General features: G+C 37.6%; 1 protein-coding gene across 1 annotated transcript in view; it reads left to right on the forward strand.

Moving 5' to 3' along the window:
• The window catches only part of RYR2 (ryanodine receptor 2), a 424890-nt gene that overhangs the window by 129562 nt on the left and 273388 nt on the right, over positions 1-21940 (forward strand). Inside the window, exon 21 of the mRNA XM_028104495.2 lies at positions 3725-3808. Within this exon, the coding sequence (XP_027960296.2) occupies positions 3725-3808 (84 nt within the window). The remainder of the gene's footprint in view (positions 1-3724; positions 3809-21940) is intronic.

The raw sequence follows: 21940 nt of genomic DNA on the forward strand, positions 1-21940 counted from the left end.
TCATTCCTAAGAGGGACTGAGGGCTGGTTTGATGAATCATCACACTGCATGTACCCTGGTGCTATAGCCCACGGTCAATGCTAATGACCTTTTCCATGAGCTAATCCTCAATATTTTATGATTTTACGATGAGCTGATTTAACCTATTTCTTTAAAATTTAAATTAGAACAGGGAGAACCCCTACTTCTCCAAAATTCACACTTAGCCCAATCTCCGTAGTTGAGAGTAAGCACGGTAGTTTCTTTCTGTATTTCCATTAGAACCTTGTTTACTTGGTAGCCCCCAGAGCAGAGTAAGTAAGAACACAGGCTCTGGTGTTGGATGGTATGGGGTCAAGGACTTGCTGCTCCAAAGGGAGTCTTAGATTTTCCGAACCTTAGATTTTCTTCCATCCATAAAGTGGGGGTCATGGTGTATCTGCTTCATGGAATTGTGGTGGGGACTAAATGATAATGCTGATCAAGCTTGGAGCCCCATATGTCTGACACACCCCATAAAAGTATCATGGGAAGGGGACACCTGGGTGACTCAGTCAGTTAAGCGTCTGCCTTCGGTTCAGGTCATGATCCCAGGATCCTGGGATTGAGCCCCATGTCGGGGGTTCCTGCTCAACGGGGAGCCTGCTTCTCCCTCTCCTTCTGCCTGCCGCTCCCCCTGCTTCTGCACTCTCTCTCTCCCTCCATCTCTCTCCCCCCCCCACAAATAAATAAATAAAATCTATAAAAAATTCATGGGAAGGATCAAAACTTTATTCATTTGGATTCTGAGGAGTGCCAAGTAACAAATAAGCAGAAGCTTACTCCAGAATATCCCTTATTTTGGATTGAAGAGTGATTTCACATGAATATGAATTTTAGATGCTCTTTCTGTGATTTTTTTTTTGTCATGTAAATTGTTGGGAAAGACAGCTTCAGATTTGCTGGTCATCTGTGGATTGCAGAGCCCTGCAAAACTTCCCGCACCCTCTCTCAGGACAACCCAGTGATTACAGCATGCCTGTCAACCCACCCCCGATTTAACCAGTGTCACTAAAGGTTTAGTTTCTGCTTTACTTACAGTAATTTCAGAATTCCAGATCTTGACTTTTGAATAAATGACTTATGTTTAGGAAATGAATGTTACAAGGATTCTTAACATCTCATATACTTTCATAGACTCTTTCCTTGGAAGTTAACAAAAATAGAGCAAGACTAGAACAATATTTTTTCTTCTGTTCAAGTAGTTTTTTTCCTTAAAATTGATTTTGGGAAATGCAATGTGTTTGTATATATATGTAGGGAGGGATGGGAGGCATAAAGACACAGGGACACCAAGGAAAGCAATAGGGAAGGGAGAAAAGTAGTTAAGGAAGAGGCATGATTTTTGTCTAAAAGAGAAGGTTTATTTAGGTAATTTTATAGCTTCGGTCAGTTCTTGATCTATCCATAGTTATGTAGGTTAACGCTTGGAGGGTAATCTCACAGGGTCATCTTCGTTTTGACGTGTATAACCTAAAATTTAATGTGATAACAGTGTATGTATAAATACATGCAGCTCTATCTACTTATACCATCTGTCTTATCTGTCTCCAGATTTTCATTTTTCAGATGTTGTGGAGGATAAGTGTAAGTGAATTGTAGATACTTGCCATATCCCTACTGGAACTGACTAGACCCTAGAAATTCTGTAACCCAAAAAGGATAAGCCATTGTATCTTATTCTTTTGAGATAGGAGAAACCACTCCCTGTCGTGGAGAGTAAAGTCATATTGTTCCATATAAACCTGGAGGACTCTAAAGGGAGTGCATGTGAATTGTAAGGATCTTCCTTGGGAAAAATCAACCGAAGGTCATTCAGGGGAGGAAAAAAATAGAGTATCTTAAAAAATGGACAAGTAGTTCCTGGCAAACAGGGATCCCGATATGTCATTTGAAAATGAGATTTGTTTCTAGACTAGAAAGTCCCTGAAGGATTAAAAACATATGGGGAATTTGTATCTAATAAAGGTTGCATTTCAAACCAGGGGTAAAGGATGGATTATTTAGTAAGTATTTTATGGAGAATTGGATATCTGTCTGAAAAAAAAAAATAAAGCTAAGCTGTCCTTAAGCTAATAGAATCCCTTCCCCATCACCCCCTCACAGGAAAGCATGGACATTTTCCTTTAAATGATTTTACAAATGGGGAATTTCTGAGTGCCATATGAAACCCAAAAGCCAGAAGAAAAGATGTAAAATTTCAGTTATATAAAAACAGATTTGGAATTCTGCTCGGAGATGATAATATAAAGAAAGTAAAAAGACAAACTAGAGAAAAATATTTGCAGCTCATATCTCAGACACAGGAAGAGCTTCTAAAATGCAATTAAAAACCCATATCTAATGGGAAGTTGAACAAAGAATATTTTCACAGAAAAAAGTAAATACAAATACCAAGCATATGAAAAAGGTGCTCAAATACACTTATTTTAAGAAAAATACATGGGTGCCTGGCTGGCTGAGTCGGTGGAATGTGCAACTCTTGATCTTGGGATTACAAGTGCAAGCAAGCCCCATGTTGGATGTAGAGATTATGTAAAAAAAAAAGATTATGTCTTAAAAATAAGACAAACTAAAATGATAATGAGATACCTTCTCTCTCTCTCTCTTTTTTAAAGATTTTATTTAGTTGTCAGAGCGAGAGAGAGAGCACAAGCAGGGGGAGTGGCAGGCAGAGGGAGAAGCAGGCTCCCTGTTGAGCAAGGAACCCGATGTGGGACTTGATCCCAGGATCTGGGATCGAGACTTGAGGTGAAGGCAGACGCTTAACTGACTGAGCCGCCCAGGCGTCCCTAATGAGATACCTTTTTTTTTTTTTTCCCCTATCTATCTATCTATCTATCTATCTATCTATCTATCTATCTATCTATCTATCTATTTAGATGCCTTTTTAACCTACCAATTGACAAAGTTTAAGCAGTTTGAGAACTGGGAAGTGGGTAATGTCATACATGGCTGGTAGGAATGTAAATTACTACTGACTCTATAGACATTTGACAATATTTGTGAATCTTTAAAATGTATATACCCTATGACCCAGTAATTCCATGTCTAGGAATTTTTAACCCACAGATGAAGGATATAGTACATGTATTAAATGTATGAAGTTATTCATTGCAGCATTATTTGTAACAACAGAAGACTATGAACAAAGAACTGGGTAAAAACATTATGACACATCCAACTAATGGAATACTTCAGAGCTGTTGAAAAATAAACCAGCTTTATATGAAAGAAGAGTATATCAGAGTTATGCTGTAAGGTCAAGATAGAAAATTGCAGAGAGCTCTCTCTTGTTATGTACCCATTGTGTAAAAGGGGGAAAACGAAACAATATGCATGCCCGTGTGCATGCTCACACACACACACATAAACTTGTGTTAGTATTTGCACAGATTAGAGCAGGATATTCAAGAATCAGTAGCAATCAGTGCCTTTAGGAAAAGAAACAGGACTACAAGAAGGTGATTGGAGAAAGACTTACTATTCAATATATTGCTCTTTGTGATATTTCAATTTTCAATGACTTACTTGTTACTCAAAAGGATATGATTTATAAATAAATGTTTTTCCTTTGCTTTAAAGGCAATTTCTGCTCTGCTTTCAAGGTGGACTGTTAACACCTGATTCCCCTCCGCCATTAGGTTGGGTTATTCTGGAGATAGAGAAGGAGTTCTTGCAGCTTATCTCTGGTTTTGTTTTCCAGGACTTTGCTGGCATTAGGATGTCATGTGGGCATATCAGATGAACATGCTGAAGAAAAGGTGAAAAAAATGAAGCTGCCCAAGAAGTAAGTTGAATGTCTAAGCAATATTAAATAGTCTGTGCATTGATTCAATCATGCATTCAATTACTTGGGTACAAATGGATTGGACCTCTTGATGGATACCTAGATGACTTGCCCTGAGAGGAGACAAAGTTCAGAAAATATTGGGAGTATGTTATAAAAAGTGTGTTATTTTTCTTGAATGTAGGTATGTGTGAACACACCAGTGCCCATATCCCTAACTGCTTATATCTAGTTTTCCACTTTGCACCAAAAGATATTTTTATAATATAATTTGATTTTTTGAAGATTTATTTGAGAAAGGGAGAGAGAATGCAAGTGGTGGGAGGGCCAGAGGAGAGGGAGAGAGAGAAATTTAGCAGGCTCCACGCGCATTGTGGAGCCTGACACGGGGCTTGATCTCACAACCCTGAGATCACAGCCTGAGCTGAAACCAAGATCAGATGTTTAACCGACTGCACCACCCAGGCACCCCTAATTTAATTTGTTTTTCACCTAAAGAACATATTTTAGGAAGAGTTATAAAGTTGGTATTATTATCCCCACTTTAAGATGAGTAAACTAAGGCCGTGAATGCTATTGGGGTGATTTTTGCCTGCTGGGCTATAACCTCTGTCCGTGAGCCTGTTGAACCTCTCAAAACTTCAGCTTTCTCAGCTGCTAACAGGTGATACCTTTTTCATGGGGAAACGTTTGGTATTAAATGAGTAAGTTCGGGACAAATGATTGCTGTTTCATGTTTGTTTTAATTTCCAAGGCCTATGCCTTATAGATGGCAGTTCTGGCCACGTGTTAAGTAATATCATGAGGATAAAGCAAAGCAGCCACCCCATACTCTCCATCTATCACCCTGACCTCAAGTTACCCCTGATAAATATAAAATCAAAATAGAAATCGTGAACTTGCTCTGCAGATGCCAGTTCATGCAAGTAGTTCAACAAAAACTGTTACTCAGGTATTCCGTTAAAAAATGTGTAAAAGCTATGTTACTACATAGCATATTTTTAAGTTCTAAACGTTTTCTTCAAAAGTTTGAGCACTTCCATTGGATGCTATTTTAGGGCATTTTCGCATATTTACGTTTTGAAATGACACTTCTTTGTCAGTTTTGAGAATCACTAATAAAAGCAGATCCTCAGTGATTAGATATGTACCATCATCTATTTAAAACTATATGTAAACGTCGATAATATATTTTTTGCATCATTTTCTCTTTGAATTGTATTTCCAGTCCATTTCCTTCACAAAATGTTACCCTATTAAATATATTTTGATTGATCTCTCTGATCATACTTCTTTATAACCAAATCTAAATTGAGTTTTGTTTTGTTTTCTGTGATCACAGTAAATGTTGACGTTTTTCTTCCGAGGTATTATAATTAATTGGGTATACAAGTCTTCAACATAAATTCATTTTTGATAAAAATCAATGTAAAAAGTAAGATTTTATTGGAAGTAGTGCATAATGAAATGGATTCGGCTATTCTTTTTCCATTTATATCATATACCCATGTATAAGCATTTATGGATAAAAAGACAAGTTCTGGGTCATTTGCATTCTTTGTTTACATAAATAAATACATTTTTATTAAATTCAGTTCAAAGAAAAAAATCTGTTGAAAGAAGAAATAAAAATCAGTTCAATGAACTGGAACTTAATAGTGGTTCATCCTCAAAAATCATATTGGATGACCTATCACATGATGACTCAGTCATGACCTTCCTTGTTCAGTTTCTTAAAAGCAAAAAATTAGAAACTACCTTACTTGGGAAAGAATTTATTATCTTATGAAAGTCACTCACTATCTCGGTTTTTTGGTAATTATATCATAAAGACATTATTAAAATGAAAAACAACAACAAAACGAGTAGTTATATCTGCTACTCATTCACTTAGAGATACCTAACCTGATGTACATAAGGATAAGAAGATGGAAATACTAATTTCAGATTACCTTTGCCAGCATAATATATTTAAGAAACTATTATTATCATGTGCTGTGTGTGTGTGTGTGTGTGTGTGTGTTTATCTTGTCAAAACTTTGGGGCAAAGTAGTCTCTCTGAAAAGCATGAAATCTGTATGATTCCATCGATATGACGTTCTGGAAGAGACAACACGATAGAGTCAGTAAAAATATCAGTGGTTGCCAGGGGTTGGGAGGTAGGAAGAGATGAATGGTCAGAGCACAGGGATTTTCAAGACAGTGAAAATATTCTGTATGACACTGTAATGACTAGATAATGTCATTATACATTTATCAAAACCCATGAAATGTACGACACCTAATGTAAGCCAGGGGTGACGATAATGGTTAATGGATGATAATGATGTCTCAATATAGGTTCGTGAATTGTAACAAATGTACCACTTTGCGTGGAGAATGTTGATAATGGGGAAAGCTTTGTTGTGGAGGCAGAGGATATCTCTGTATCTTCTCAGTTCTGCTGTGAACATAAAACTGCTCCAAAAAATAGTCTTAAAAAAATAAACAACCCCCTCCTTGGGGTCAGAATTTAGCTTATTCAGTTTATGGAATTCATTTGCCATAAAACCTCATTGGTAAAACCAGTTTTCACTGTGAAAACCATCAGTTTAAATAGAATTATCTTTGGTCAGAAAATGTCAGGCTTCTTTTTTCTGTTGAAATAAAGGGGTTGATGTATGTTTCTGTAATAGCCACCTCGATTCTGATCTTAAATCTGAGATAAATAGAAACCAAATGATTGATCAATGGATACATAGAGCATAGGGTTTGCAATAAGTTAGTCTTGTTGAGGGATGGATTAAACTCCTCTGCCTTCATAATTTTTTACTGATGCCTTTTATTTGTGTTGCTTTTAGTTGTTCTGCATTACTTGAAAATAGATGGGGGAAATGGACACAATGATGTCATTGAATGGAAACTATTCACACCTGCTGGCAGTCTATACTACATCTCAGTTTTCCATGAGATACCATCTTATTATTTATTGGCAAAAATTAAGAAATTTGTTAATAACAAGGATTGATGTGGATGTAGATCCACACAAGTCTAAAAGGTTGGAATGTGTTTACAATAATTTTTAAAGCAGTTTGGCATAACTGTATAAAATTAAACATTTGCACATCTTCTTACCCAGCAGTCACTCCTAGAGATATGCCCTAGAGAAAGTCCACATCAACAAACATGAAAGCCATTGTTTTTAGAAATACTATTTTTAATGGCATAAAAATAAGGGAGAGGAATAGGAGAAATATTAATAGGAAGATGGATTAAGTTGGATATAATCACATGATAAAATGAATGAAATTTAGTCATAAATGGCAACATAGATGAACCTAAAAAATAATGTTGAGGTTGGATAAGAATATATCCCACAAGGCTATATAAAGTATAATACTAACTTTAAGACTGAAAAACAAAACATTTATATATAATATGTATATGTGTGTGTATACATATATATGGGGAGCACACAGGGTGGTATTAATAATATTCTAATTCTTAACGTGGTGGGTTAATGGAATTCACTCTGTTATAATGCTTTAAAGCATATTCTTTTGTGTCAAGAATAGTTTTTTTTAAATTTTACTATGTTAATCACCATACATTACATCATTAGTTTTTGATGTAGTGTTCCATGATTCATTGTTTGCATATAACACCCAGTGTTAATTATAACACGTGCCCTCCTTAATACCCAACCCCGGCTACCCCGTCCCCCCACCTGCCTCCCCTCCAAAACCCTCAGTTTGTTTCCCAGAGTCCATAGTCTCTCACGGTTCATCTCCCCCTCCGATTTCCCCCCCTTCATTTTACCCTTCCTACTATCTTCTTCTTTTTTTTTTAACATATAATGTATTATTTGTTTCAGAGATATAGGTCTGTGATTCAACAGTCTTACACAATTCACAGCACTCACCATAGCACATACCCTCCCTAATGTCTGTCACCCAGCCACCCCATCCCTCCCACCCCCTACCACTCCAGCAACCCTCAGTTTGTTTCCTGAGATTAAGAATTTCTCGTATCGGTGAGATCATAGGATACATGTCTTTCCCTGATTGACTTATTTCGCTCAGCATAATACCATCCAGTGCCATCCACGTTGTTGCACATGGCAAGATCTCATTCCTTTTGATGGCTGCATAATATTCCATTGTATTTCTATACCACATCTTCTTTATCCATTCATCTGTCGATGGACATCTTGGCTCTTTCCATAGTTTGGCTATTGTGGACATTGCTGCTATAAACATTGGGGTACATGTACCCCTTTGGATCCCTACATTTGTATCTTTGGGGTAAATACCCGGTAGTGTACTTGCTGGGTCGTATGGTAGCTCTATTTTCAACTTTTTGAGGAGCCTCAAGAATAGTTATTTTAAAAAATCAAAATATGACAGTGAAAATCCAAGTCCATCAATAATCATAAAAGGCAAATGGATTTATTTTTTCAGGAAAGATACAGAGATTGTCAGATTGGATTCAAAAAGATAACTCACATTGTACACACCGCACAAAAATAAAACCCAGCTATGTGAAGACACATCACTAAATTTAGAAAAATGGAACTACTCTACGATCCAGATATTGCACTACTAGGTATTTACCCAAAGAATACAAAAATGCTGATTCCGAGGTATACCTGCTCCCTGGTGATTATGGCAGCATTATCTACAATAGCCAAATTATAGTAATAGCCCAAGTGTCCATCGGCTGATGAATGGATAAGGAAGATGTGGTGTGTATATACAATGGAACGTTACTCAGCCATAAGAAAGAATGAAATCTTGCCATTTGCCACAACATGGATAGAACTAGAGCGTATTATGCTAAGTGAAATAAGTCAAAGAAAGACCAATACCATATGATTTCACTCATATGTGGAATTTAAGAAAGAAAACAAATGAGCAAAGCGGAACAAAGAGAGAGAAACCAAGAGACAAACTCTTAACTCTAGAGAAAAAAACAGATGGTTACCAGAGGGCAGGTGGGTGAGGGCATGGGCTAAGAAGGTGATGGGGATTAAGAAGTGCCCTTGTTGAGATGAGCGCTTGGTTTTGTATGGGAGTGCTGAATCACTACATAGTACAGCTAAAACTAAACATTACACTCTATGTTACCTAGTATTTAAATAAAAACTTAAGTTAGAACATAGAAAAATTGAAACTAGTGAGAACATGAGGTACGAAGAAATATTATTCAAAAGGAGAAATTACATGTCCCATGTAAGACAAAATAGCTCTGAAGGCAAAATTAAGAACAGAAGGTCATTGTACAAAGATTTAAAAAAAACCCCAAGCATTAGACTATACTTACTCACGTATGCACCAAGTAAAATAGTTTTAAAAAGTCAAAATATTAATAGATTTTCCAAAATAGACAAATGTGCAGTCATAGTAATAACTCATAACATGACTCTCAGAAACTGATATGTGCAACAGACAAATATTAATGAAGATTAATAAAAATTTTAACTCCTATAAACTAAAATATTGACATATATAGAACACTGTACATAAGGAACATATATACAATTTTGCATCTATGACATGAGGACATTGATATCATAAAGATCATATTCACTGGATCACAAGGACTAACAGCAACAACCAAAAAAATATATAAAGCCATGACATATTTAGAAACATTAAAATGTAGTTCTAAATAACTAGTGAATCAAATGTATCATCACGATAATTTAAAAACACAAGAATGGAAAAGATTGTATCAAAACATGAATTGTTTATATAAAACACTACTTAGAGAAAGCATTTTTCATAACCAGGAAAAAAATCTGGAACCACTGATAAAGGGAAAAAAAGGCTTCGCAATTTTAGGGATATTTTCAGATCTAGCAAAAGGTAATTTATGCCAAAATTTTCTGAATTTAAATGATACGGAGAGTTGTGTAGAGTAAAACCAAAACTGAGTCAAGAAGAAAGAAAATGTTATTAGAGTTATAGCTATTAAAGGAATTGTATTAGTTTAAAATTATCCCAATACATTTAGAAATAACTATAAGATGTTTTACTTATAAGCATATGAACTCTTAGCAAGCAATAATCTGAGAAAACTGTCTTAACCTCATAAAAGGCCAACAGCAACCACTAATCTATAAGGTAAAGCCCAAAAGTTTATCCTTTAAGATTCAGGAATGAGATAGTAAAAGCCACTGTTAACCTGGTATATTCAACACAACCAATACAATGAGACAAGAAAAACAGTATGAGTATTGGAAAGGAAGAAAACGAACTGTCATCAATAGCAGGTAATGTTATTATGACATGGAAAACTCAGGAGAATCTACAGAATTATTTGTTAACAATAAATTCAGTAATATTGCTAGATATCTTTTAAAATACCATTTAGATATCATGTACAAACACAAAGAAATAAACAAATCCTTAATATCTAAGACAGATGAGAAACCTAGGAATAAATCTAACAAAAGAGGAACAGACCTCTGTGGATATGCACTCAGTAAGGGCTGGGCTTTGTTTATTACAACGCCCCTAGTTTCTAAAATGCCTAGTACAGGAATGACATCAGCAACATGACTCAGAAGTTGTTTCTCCTTTTTATCCCCCTTTGTAATCAACAAATTAGACATCCATACATAAACAAGAGCATCTTTATGGAGGTTTCCAGATTTTGCACCTTACCCCAAGGGATCCAAGAGGAATCTCACTCACCAGTGCAGATGTTAGGACACAGACAAACTCCATAGAAACTGTGGAACCCGAGTAGCTGGTGAAACTGCCTGGACCCCTCTTGGGGCTAATGGGCAAGAATTGGGCATGGCTGAACTGAGCATGTACTCACTGACCACAGAGAACTTGCAGAAATCTAGCCTTCCAAAAGGCAGTTGCCAACATGCTGTTGAAGAAGAAAGGAAAAGAAAACTATGAGTTGAGTCATAGTGAAAGTGGTAAGAGAAACTTTCTAGGCACTGCCCTACTTCCAAGAAGGAGCCTTTGGGGGCTGATTTATTGGTAGAGGTGACTCTTCTGCAGGCAAAGAGGCAGGTGGTGAGAGAGGATTCAGTTTTCCCAGTTGGCAGGATGCGGCTAGGGAAACCCATTTCTGTCTACCAGAACCCAGAGTACTACGGTGGGAGCTTAGTCATGAGAGCTCTGGGAGGATTTGGGGAAAGAGGGAGATACAAATTTCAAACAGTCTTTAATGTGCTCAGCAGAAAGTCCACCCACAAGCCTTTGGGAGTGATATGCCCTACCCCATCTCCCTACCAAGTCCATGGGCATCCCCAACTCACCAAGTGTTAAATCCATACTTCCCCCAACTCTGCCAGCTGGGTGTGTGCTCCTGAGTATGTCCATCTATATGGACAAGCTTCAGGAGATGGGGAGCATGCTCAGAACACAGGCCACCATTGGTGGGCAAGGGAGAATCCACAAACCTGAAATATAGCACACCCCTCTGGAAATTAAAAAAAAAAAAGAGGTTTTTAATACACCTGCCTAGCAGACTGTAGGAACCGGAGAAGACACAGAGCTAATTAAGAGGGTCTTGGTTATTTCAAATGCACAAGCAAAAACGCATACCTACAAGTAATATGAAAAATCAAGGAAATATGGCATCACAAAAAGAAAATAATTTTCCAGCAACCAAGCTCAAAGGCATAGAATATTACTGTCTGATAATTCAAAATAGCTGTTATGAAGAAATTCAACAAGCTACAAGAAAACTCACAGACAATCCAGTGAAATCAGGGGTAAAGTTAATGAGCAGAAGGAGCTCTTTACCAAGGCGATTGAGATTCTAAAAAAGAACCAAATGGAAATACTGAACCTGAAGAATTCAGTGAATGAGATGAAGAATGTAGAGGAGAACATCTGTCTCAGGGCAGATCAGGTGGAGGAAGAATAATGGCTTAGAGAATATGAATATAGAATTAATATACTTACAAGAGGAGCGGGGAAAGTTTAAAAAGAGTGAAGAAAGCCTAAAAAAGCTCTCAGGTTCTATCAGAAAAGCAAATATCTGAATGATCAGGCTCGAGAAGGGAAGGGAAGGGGCAGAGTTTATTTAAAGAAAAAATAGTCAAGAACTTCCCAAACCCAGGGAAAGACTTGTATGTACAAGTCCATGAAGCTAATAGCATACCCTGTTATCTCAGTGTAAAAATGCCTTCTCCAAGACACTTTTTAATGAAACTGTCAAAAATCAGCCATAAAGAATCTTGAAGCCAGGGAAAAAAGAAAGTAACTGACAAAGGAACCCCCATTAGGCTCTCAGCAGATTTCTCAACAGAAACTCTGACAAGCCGGGAGAGAGTGGGGTGATGTATTCAAAGTGTTGAAAGATAAAAATTGCCCGCCAAGAATATCTGGTAGTTATCCTTCACATATGAAAGAGAAATAAACACTTTCCCAGACAAAAGCTGAGGGGGTTCACCACCTCTAGACCTGCTTTGCAAGAAATGCTGAAAGGAATTCTTCATGCTGAAATGGGAAGACGGTAACCCAAGAATATAGCAGCATGTGAAAGCTAACAGCACACTGATAATGGGGAAAAATCAGACAGTCAGAGACCTGTAACTCTTTATTTGGATGGTGTGTTAACCATGCGACTATAGTATGGAAATCAAAGTAGAAGAGTAATAAGAACTATAGCCGCCGGGGCACCTGGGTGGCTCAGTCGGTTGAGTGTCCAACTCTTGATTTCAACTCAGGTCATGATCTCAGGGTCGTGAGATCAAGCTCCAGGTCAGGCTCCTTGCTCAGCGCAGAGTCTGTTTGGGATACTCTCTCTCTCCCTTTGCCCCTCTTCACAGGTGTTCGAAGATACATTACTCTCAGCCTAAAATGGACTGTTTTATCTATAAGATATTTTATGTAATTCACAAGGTAACCACAAAGCAAATCCCTAGAGTGGATCTGCAAAAGACAAAGGGAAACAGAGCATACCTCTGTGGAGTATAACCAATGTACAAAACTAGGCATGAACAGAGGGGGAAAATACAAAAGGACCAGAAAGTAATGAATAAGATGGCATTCATGAATAAGTTCTTACATGTCAACAATTACTCTAAATGTACATGGGTTGATTGGTTACCAATCAAAAGGCACAGAGTGGCTGGATGGAAAAAAAAAAAATCCAACTACATGCTGTCTACAAGAGACCCATTTTCAGATTTAAGGATGCCCATAGACTCAAAGCGTCATTTGAATTATATGCTGCATTTCCTATTTGAAAATAGGCTAATTGAGTATTTTTTTCCTTATGTATAAAACACACCATTTCATTAAAAATCTTTAAGGACTTTTGTGGAATGTGTGATTTGTCAGTTCTTTCCCCCCTTCTTATTCCTCCTCAAAACACACAAGCAGGCAATTGAAGAGTGTAACATTATCATCAGTTCTTAAATTCATAGATCTTCCTACATTTATTGTAAAGTGAAGCTCTGGACACACTGCATAGTTTGATGAACAGAGTCCATGTTTACCATAGGGACAAAGAAACATGCAGTGGAAAGAATCCACTTAGAGATCTTGTGATTGCCAATTTCTAGTATGCCTGAGTAATTGAGATTTAAAAACAGAACAGAATTATAGGTTTAAATGAAAAAAATCCAGGGCGCCTGGGTGGCTCAGTCAGGTAAGCATCTGCTTTCAGCTCAGGTCATGACGCCAGGGTCCTGGGATTGAGTCCCGTGTCAGGCGCCCTGCTCAAGCAGGAAGTCTGCTTCTCCCTCTCCTCCTGCCTCTCGCCCTGGCTTGTGTGTGCACGCTCTCTCTCTTCTCTCAAGTAAATAAATAAAATCTTTTAAGAAAAAATGAAAAAAATCTTGTCTGAATACCAATGCCATTTGTTAAAACTTGAGCACTTATCTGTGTTATTAAAATAGCACAAACATAGTAGATCAGGAACTGGTTGCCTGTATATATCACTGGGAGGTAACAGCTAGTGTTGAATTATGAATTGGTAGTGTTTAGAATTGTCTGAGAGGTCTTTAAATCCAGTGGTAAATTCCCTCTGTCTCCCATCACCTTCTTACCACTAATTCTATGAAGCCCCTGGTAGTGATGGGAAGTGAAGGGATGAGTGGTATCTCAGGCATATGGGGGCACATAAAAGGCTAAGAATGATATTCTCAATGCATATAGGTATATATAAATGACTTTCTAATTTGAAGACTTGGATGCTGACTGTGTAGGCCCAAGATATATATATATATATATATATATATATACTGTTTATATAGACATAGCACATGTACCACATTCAGTTTACGTAAATACTTACCTAAATGAAAGATGGTGTTACAAATACAGTTGGATTTTTTTCTTTAATGATGAAGCACTGTGATCGTGAAGGGGAAAAAAAAACAGGTTTATACACTCCTTTTATGTGTAATGAGTAAATTTCACAAACCACAAATTTAAAAATGTGCTAATATGGAATGGATAAAGAAGATGTGGTATATATACGCAATGGAATATTATGCAGCCGTAAAAAGGAATGAGAGCTTGCCATTTGCAACGACGTGGATGGAACTGGAGGGTGTTATGCTGAGCGAAATAAGTCAATCAGAGAAAGACATGTATCATATGACCTCACTGATTGGAGGAATTCTTAATCTCAGGAAACAAACTGAGGGTTGCTGGAGTGGTGGGGGGTGGGAGGGATGGGGTGGCTGGGTGACAGACATTGGGTAGGGTATGTGCTATGGTGAGCGCTGTGAATTGTGCAAGACTGTTGAATCACAGATCTGTACTTCTGAAACAAATAATGCAGTATGTTAAGAAAAAGAAGAAGATAGGAGGGGAAGAATGAAGGGGAGTAAGTCGGAGGGGGAGACGAACCATGAGAGACGATGGACTCTGAAAAACAAACGGAGGGTTCTAGAGGGGAGGGGGGTGGGGGGATGGGTTAGCCTGGTGATGGGTATTAAAGAGGGCACGTTCTGCGTGGAGCACTGGGTGTTAGGCACAAACAATGAATCATGGAACACTACATCCAAAACTAATGATGTAATGTATGGTGATTAACATAACAATAAAAAAATTAAAAAAGAATAAAAAATGTGCTAATATGTAATGTTCTTTATTTTCTCTGATCAGGTTTAATTTCATATTTAAGCCCAATGGACCTTGCACCAGAATGAAGCTTAGTATTAGAAACTTAATCCTAGTCTGTTCAGTGCAAACTCTGTTAAAATCAATGTTTTCTGTGTTTATTTTCACCATTAAGTTTTTTTTCAAATACCATCTTCTCAAAGCAATCCTTCTTCACTTCTTTAAGATTATTCCCTATTTAATAAAAAATAAATAAACTTGCTCCCTTTTTAAAATTGTACATTTCTGCATGCCCCCTTTTCTCTTTTATTCTTCCCCACAGCACTTACATCTTCTAACATACTATCGTTCTGCACTTACTTTATTGCCTGATTCTGCATCAGAACATAATTCCTATAAAGATACTTTTTTTTGTCCATGTTATTCCATGATATATCATTAGTTCCTAGAATAGGGCCTAGAATGTTTTAATTCTACCACTGAATGAGTATTCGTTGTTGAATTTGAATTCAATGTCTCCCTCCCTCTTACCACTGGGGCTTCCTGTGTTTGGGACACTCACCCGTTGGGGACGAGACATTGGATCCGTGGTCCACCTCCTTTGATTTTGCCGTGATGACGGAATTATGTCAAAGCAAACTGGAGCTGGACAGAAGTCAAAGCTATAAAGGCAAATTTTATTCAGGAACTCTTGCAATAGGGGAAGAGAGACCTCTGTGTCAAACTGAACTCCTTTCTGAACAAGGACAAGTGGGGATTTATTGCCAAGGGTAAGGGTCAGGGGTGGAGGAGGGCAGTGGATAGAAGATTACTAATAGGAAACATCAAGGAGAAGGGGGATTCTGCAAAAGGAACTTGACAGGATTCTTGTTTGAAGGCAGACCTTGTGATAAGATATCAAGGGTGGGAGATGAAGATTGTGATCAGATATCAAGGATGGAGGATTTTTGTTAAACCGATCCAGTAGGGTTCTTGCTAAAATGGAACTGATTGGAACAAGGACAGAGCCCAAGGTCAGAGTCCCAGTCCAAAAGAGGGGGGCTCAGAGGAGCCTGACTCAAGTTTGGTCAGAGGAGTATCTTTGTCAGTTGTCTTCATTCATCGCTGCTGGTACCCTACGGGATAACCGTTTTCCCCGCTGGTCTTTGGTCATGGGTCTATACAGTGGGTTTCTTCTTCTCATTTCTGTGAGTACTCCAGGTCACTGCTCTTCTTTTAGCTTCCTTTAAGTCAATTTAGGGAGTGTCAGAAACCTAAGAATACTCTTTCTGGCAATTTGAGTATTGCAGTCTGTTGGTGGAGCAAGTGGGGAGGGTGGCCTATCAGCCTAGACTTGGTTGGTTGCCATATCTATTTTTCTGAAGTTGTGTTGTGCAAGGGACGGGTTGAGTGTGGGAGATTCTAAGACCTGGCCATTTTCCTTTGTATGCTCTGGAAGCAAGACAGAAGTTCACCTTGGCCCTGGGATCTTCCTTGTCTCTACCTGGGTGGGTGTTGGGGAGCTTTGGCTTCCCTCCAGCTCCCCTGTCCTCTAGGTTCTGGAACCTGTCTGGGCAGGAGAAGGAGTCTTTATCTGGTTTTCCTCAAGTCTCAAGGGTTTGCTTTTTTGATATTCAAAAAGCATAACTTTTAATTTCAGAAGGCCTTTTATCTAAAAGACTTTTGTCTCTGCAGTGAATTTTCAAAGCCTATTTTTTAAAATCCAAAAGCCAAGAATGGCGTTCTGTGGTCTCTCTCTTGAGATGACCCCTCCTTGGGGCATTGGATACCTTGTGGTTTTGTTTCAAAGGGCCTGTGGGGTAACGGAAGGCCTTGGAGTAAAAAGAAATTGATAAAAAAGGAATTGGGTGGGATAAGGGAGGCCTCCCAGGCACTTCATTGTATTACATTTACTTAAAGACAAAGAAGTGAAGTCCTAGAAAAAATATATCCCTTGTCTGTTTCCTTTCTAATTTCTACATTGAAATTAATTCTCCTGTATTTGTTTCCTAGAGAAGGGTTTTTTTAATTCTCGCTCTATTCTTTCTGTGAAAATGTCAGCCCAGTATGCATTTTTAGTAGATGTGCTTCCAGCAAAACTTGTCCTTAATATCTCTGGTGTGCAGTCATCTGAGATTTTCCCATTTGTTCCAAGGTACTTGAAGGGCTGATTTGGTTTTGAAATTCACACCTAACATCCACTGAACTTGGACATAATCTTTTCATGTTTACTGCACATCCTTCACAGCATAAAGACTTCCAAGCTTCATTTAACCTGATTCCTACTGAACAAGGAAGCTTGAGAGGTGGGAGAGACTAGAAAAAAAAGAAAAGGTTTTTCTGCTTAGTGTTTTTGGTATTCTGCCATGTTTTTTGCGCACCACTTTAATTGCCCCTTTAGTGATGATACAGTGAACGCTTTTTTCAAAGGCTCATTTAGAATACCTGCTTAGGAAAAAAGTGGGTCAGGTGGGAATGAAGCACAAAACTAAATAGCTACTTAACATGACAGCTCATCAGTGGGGCCAAGTGTTATCAATTTTTTGTTTGCATCTTTGGTAATTTAATGCAGATGAAACTGGCAGTTTGCCAGTTTTTATTTTTTCCGAGCAAAAAGGTATTTTAAAAAAGAAACTGAAGCCCAGTATATATAGTTTATTAATCTTACTGTTTTATTTTAATTACTGGATTATATGCTACACCAAAATTGAGAGCTAATAACTGCAAGAGAATTTTGATACCTTGGAAAGTGAGTATATTGAAGGTATTTATTTAGTTCCACATATATTCCTCATTAGCTAAATTTCAGAATGATTGATGGAATGGGGACTTTGCATATTAAGGTAAAGGAAGTTAAAATGATACCAACTAAACAAATAGCTTGCAGGAGAAAATATCTATTGACTGATTCTGGTAGAATTTTCCCAGGAAGCTCAAGAAAGTAGGATGTAACACATGAATGTCTTTAATATGAGCTGTATGTATTTTGTATTAATGTAATTACTAATGATATTACTTTTCCGTATTACTTGGGCTATGAAATTCTAATTCCCAAGAATTGGTACAGCAGTCTTTCTTTCATTTCTTTTAAATTTCTGGAAATTAATCTGAAACTTTACTTGAAACCACTTAGCTTCCAAGGCTTGTGTCAATCTCATTTTTCTCAAAAGCTTTGCTTTTTGTTCTTTTTCAACCACAAGAAGATAATATTTCCAATTAGCAGTTGGTTGACCTTTATGTACCTAATGAAATTACATTAATAAGGTGAAATGCACACGATTTGCCAAAGTTCATTTATGCTCTTTAAAAAAAAAATCCTATTTTGAATCAGTGGTTTGATTGTCAACATGTACTACAAACAAAGAGAGTTCTATAAATCATTGTTGATACTGATTCATATTAGTTAGGCATTGATGATGTCAGCATTTTTATCAAATACAGTAGGTTGAAGTCTATGAATTTCAAAGATATTTGTATTTATCTTTACTGTAGACGGTTTGAAGTATAACAGTATGGAAGTAAGGTTGAGGTGAAATGGAAGTTGGTAACTTTAATTGGGAAGGGATTATTAGCCATTTAAAAGAATCACTTAAACCTTCAAATCCTTCCTCACACAGGGTTATTTAGGAAAGTAAAATGAATTGTGGTCTACATCTGATAGTGAGCATGAACTAATTAATTATTGTGCTGTTTGAAATCAACGGATGCAAATACATCTCCATGGGTTTTCATTGTGACCACAAATTAAAGCAGCTCTAGTAGATATTCCATGTAGGAGGGGAAAAATTTAGAAAATCAAGAGAAACACTTAAGTCCTGTATTATCCAGCTTTACACATTAGTAGAACTTACCTATAGTCTTTGACTTGGAAGGACGTCCTTCCCATCCTCCACCTTTCAAACATCCCCCCCTCTTCCATATGAGATATTGCTGGGAGGTCTACCATTAAAATGGGTTGCCAGAGAGGATTTTTCCTCTTTTCAATGCACACATCGCTCATTAAGATGGCTTAGGCTCTAATCAATTTTTCATAGTTTAGTTTCAGAACTCTGTCCTGTGTGTCCTTTCCGTGATGGCTGGGAGGGCTCAGGGCCATGGGAAAATGGGAGAAGAAAGAATTGTGTGCTGTTGGGCTACCCTGTGCTGGGCAGTTGTGCGGAAATCAGGAGGGGAGGGTGTCAAGCAGACAGACAGGAAGATGGTACAGAAGCGAAGCTAGTTCTTTGTCATTGTTCCTAACGCTGCTTCCAACAAGTCACGTTAAACTTGGAAATCAGACTCTGCCAGCTTGATCATCTGTTGGTACGTTGGAAATGTATTGGGAGTCCCTTCTTGAAAAAAATATTTTCTGAATGAGAACTTGTACATAGGCTGTGCTTACAGTTTACAGATTTATCTATTTAGAATCAGAATTCTCTGACATACAATGATTTGTATGAGCAATTAAAAAATCCCATGTGGGACGCCTGGGTGGCTCAGTCAGTTAAGTGTCTGCCTTCTGCTCAGGTCATGATCCCGGTGTCCTGGGATCGAGTTCCACATTAGGCTCCTTGCTCAGCCCTGCTTCTCCCTCTGCCTGCCGCTCCCCCTGCTTGTGCTCGCTCTCTCTCTCTCTCTCTCTGACAAATAAATAAAATACTTTTAAAAAATAAAAATAAGCAAAAATCCCATGTGGCTTCTTTTTAAAAAAAATGAAATAAAAAATATTGTTGATTACCTAAACATGCAGAGTTCTGATTTAAAACAGAACAAAATTTCTCATCTATAAACGTGGCTTGGATGTAAATTGAATGACATAAGGCCATAATTAGCCATAATTGTTACAATTGCCAGACTAATCTAATCCCCTTACACAAAACAAAATATTTCCAATACTTTTGTCTATAGATAAATGATTTATAACATACGAGACGTCTTATAATGAAATAGTAACTAAGGCAATCTCAGCTTTATTCATGCTTAAAAATTATTTGCTGTAACACATGGATTCATTCAACATATTTTTACTGAATGCCTACCATGAATCAGATGCTATTCTCCGTTTTGTGGATGGCAAGGAATAAAGCAGTCGAACTCCCTGCCATAAAGAAGCTTACCTGGTAATTCTGCTAGTCATAGCCCAGAATACTTAAAAGAGATGACTTAGTTTTATCTCAGCATTTTCTCCTCTTCTGATCATCTTGTTTAACCTGGCATAATTAGCTGGTGACTTTTCTTTGTACAAAGGAGAATCTTTGAGATGAAGATACATGTACCTTTATATTAATTCAGCATGTAAAGTTAATTCTTTTTTTAATTTAAATTTAACTAGCCAACGTATAGTACACCATTAGTATCAGATGTAGTGTTCAGTGATTCATCAGTTGTGTATAATGCCCAGTGCTTATCACATCACATGCCCTCCTTAATGCCCATCACCCAATTACCCCATCCCCCTGCCCACCTCCCCTCCAGCAACCCTCAGTTTGTTTCCTATAGTTAAGAGTAAATCATGGTTTTTCTCCCTTTCTGATGACTTCCCATTCAGTTTTTCCTCCCTTCCCCTGTGATCCTTTATGCTGTTTCTTACATTCCACATATGAGTAAAACCATATGATAATTGTCTTTCTCTGATTGAGTTATTTCGCTCAACATAATACCCTCCAGTTCCATCCACATCAATGTAAATGGTAAGTATTCATACTTTCTGATGGCTGAGTAATATTCCGTATATATATATATATACCACATCTTCTTTATCCTTTCATCTTTTGATGGACTTCTCAGCTCTTTCCACAGTTTGGCTATTGTGGACATTGCTGCTGTGAACATTGGGTTGCAGGTGCCCCTTTGGACCCCTACATTTGTATCTTTGGGGTAAATACATAGTAGTGCAATTGCTGGGTCATAGGGTAGCTCTAATTTCAACTTCTTGAGGAACCTCCATACTGTTTTCCAGAGTGGCTGCACCAGCTTGCATTCCCACCAACAGTGTAGGAGGGTTCCCCTTTCTCTTCATCCTCTCCAACACTATTGTTTCCCGAGTTGTTAATTTTTGCCATTCTGACGGGTGTGAGGTGGTATCTCATCCTTGTTTTCATGTGTATTTCTCTGATGCCAAGGGATGTGGAGCAATTTTTCATGTGTCTGTTGGTCATTGTATGTCTTCTTTGGAGAAATGTCTGTTCATGTCTTCTGCCCATTTCTTGACTAGATTATGTTTTTTGAGGTGTTGAGGTTGATAAGTTCTTTATAGATCATGGATACTAGCCCTTTATTTGATATGTCATTTGCAAATCTCTTCTTCTATTCCATAGGTTGCCTTTTAGTTTTGTTGACTGTTTTCTTTGCTGTGCAGGAGCTTTTTATCTTGATGAAGTCCCAATAGTTCATTTTTGCTTTTGTTTCCCTTGCCTTTGGAGACATGTCTCTCAAGAAGTTCTGCAGCCGAGGTCACAGAAGTTGCTGCCTGTGTTCTCTTCCAGGATTTTGATGGATTCCTGTCTCACATTTAGGTCTTCCATCCATTTTGAGTTTATCTTTGTGTGGTGTAAGAAAATGGTCCAGTTTCATTCTTCTACATGTGGCTGTCCAATTTTCCCAGCACCATTTATTGAAGAGACTCTCCTTTTCCCATTAGATCGTCCTTCCTGTTTTATCAAAGATTAGTTGACCATAGAGTTGAGAGTCCGTTTCTGGAGTCTCTATTCTGTTCCATTGGTCTACGTGTCTGTTTTTGTACCAATACCATACTGTTTTGATGATTCAGCTTTGTATAGAGCTTGAAGTCTGGCAATATGATGCCACCAGCTTTGGTTTTCTTTTTCAGCATTCCTCTGGCTATTCAGGGTCTTTTCTGTTCCATACAGATTTTAGGATTATTTGTTCCAGCTCTGTAAAAAGACTTGATGGTATTTTGATAAGGATTGCATGGAATGTACAGATTTCCCTAGTAGTGTAGACATTTTAGCAATATTTATTCTTCCACTCCATGAACATGGAATGCTTTTTCCATTTCTTTGTGTCTTCCTCAATTTCTTTGATATGTGTTCTATAGTTTTTAGAATACAGATCCTTTACCTCTTTGGTTAGGTTTATTCCTGGTTATCTTATCGGTTTTGGTACAATTGTAAATCAACTCCTTAATTTT

The sequence above is a fragment of the Eumetopias jubatus genome, unplaced genomic scaffold (assembly GCF_037043125.1).
Source record: "Eumetopias jubatus isolate StellerSeaLion01/CBP00866 unplaced genomic scaffold, mEumJub1_p1.0 scaffold_17, whole genome shotgun sequence".
Classification (NCBI taxonomy): Eukaryota; Metazoa; Chordata; class Mammalia; order Carnivora; family Otariidae; genus Eumetopias; species Eumetopias jubatus.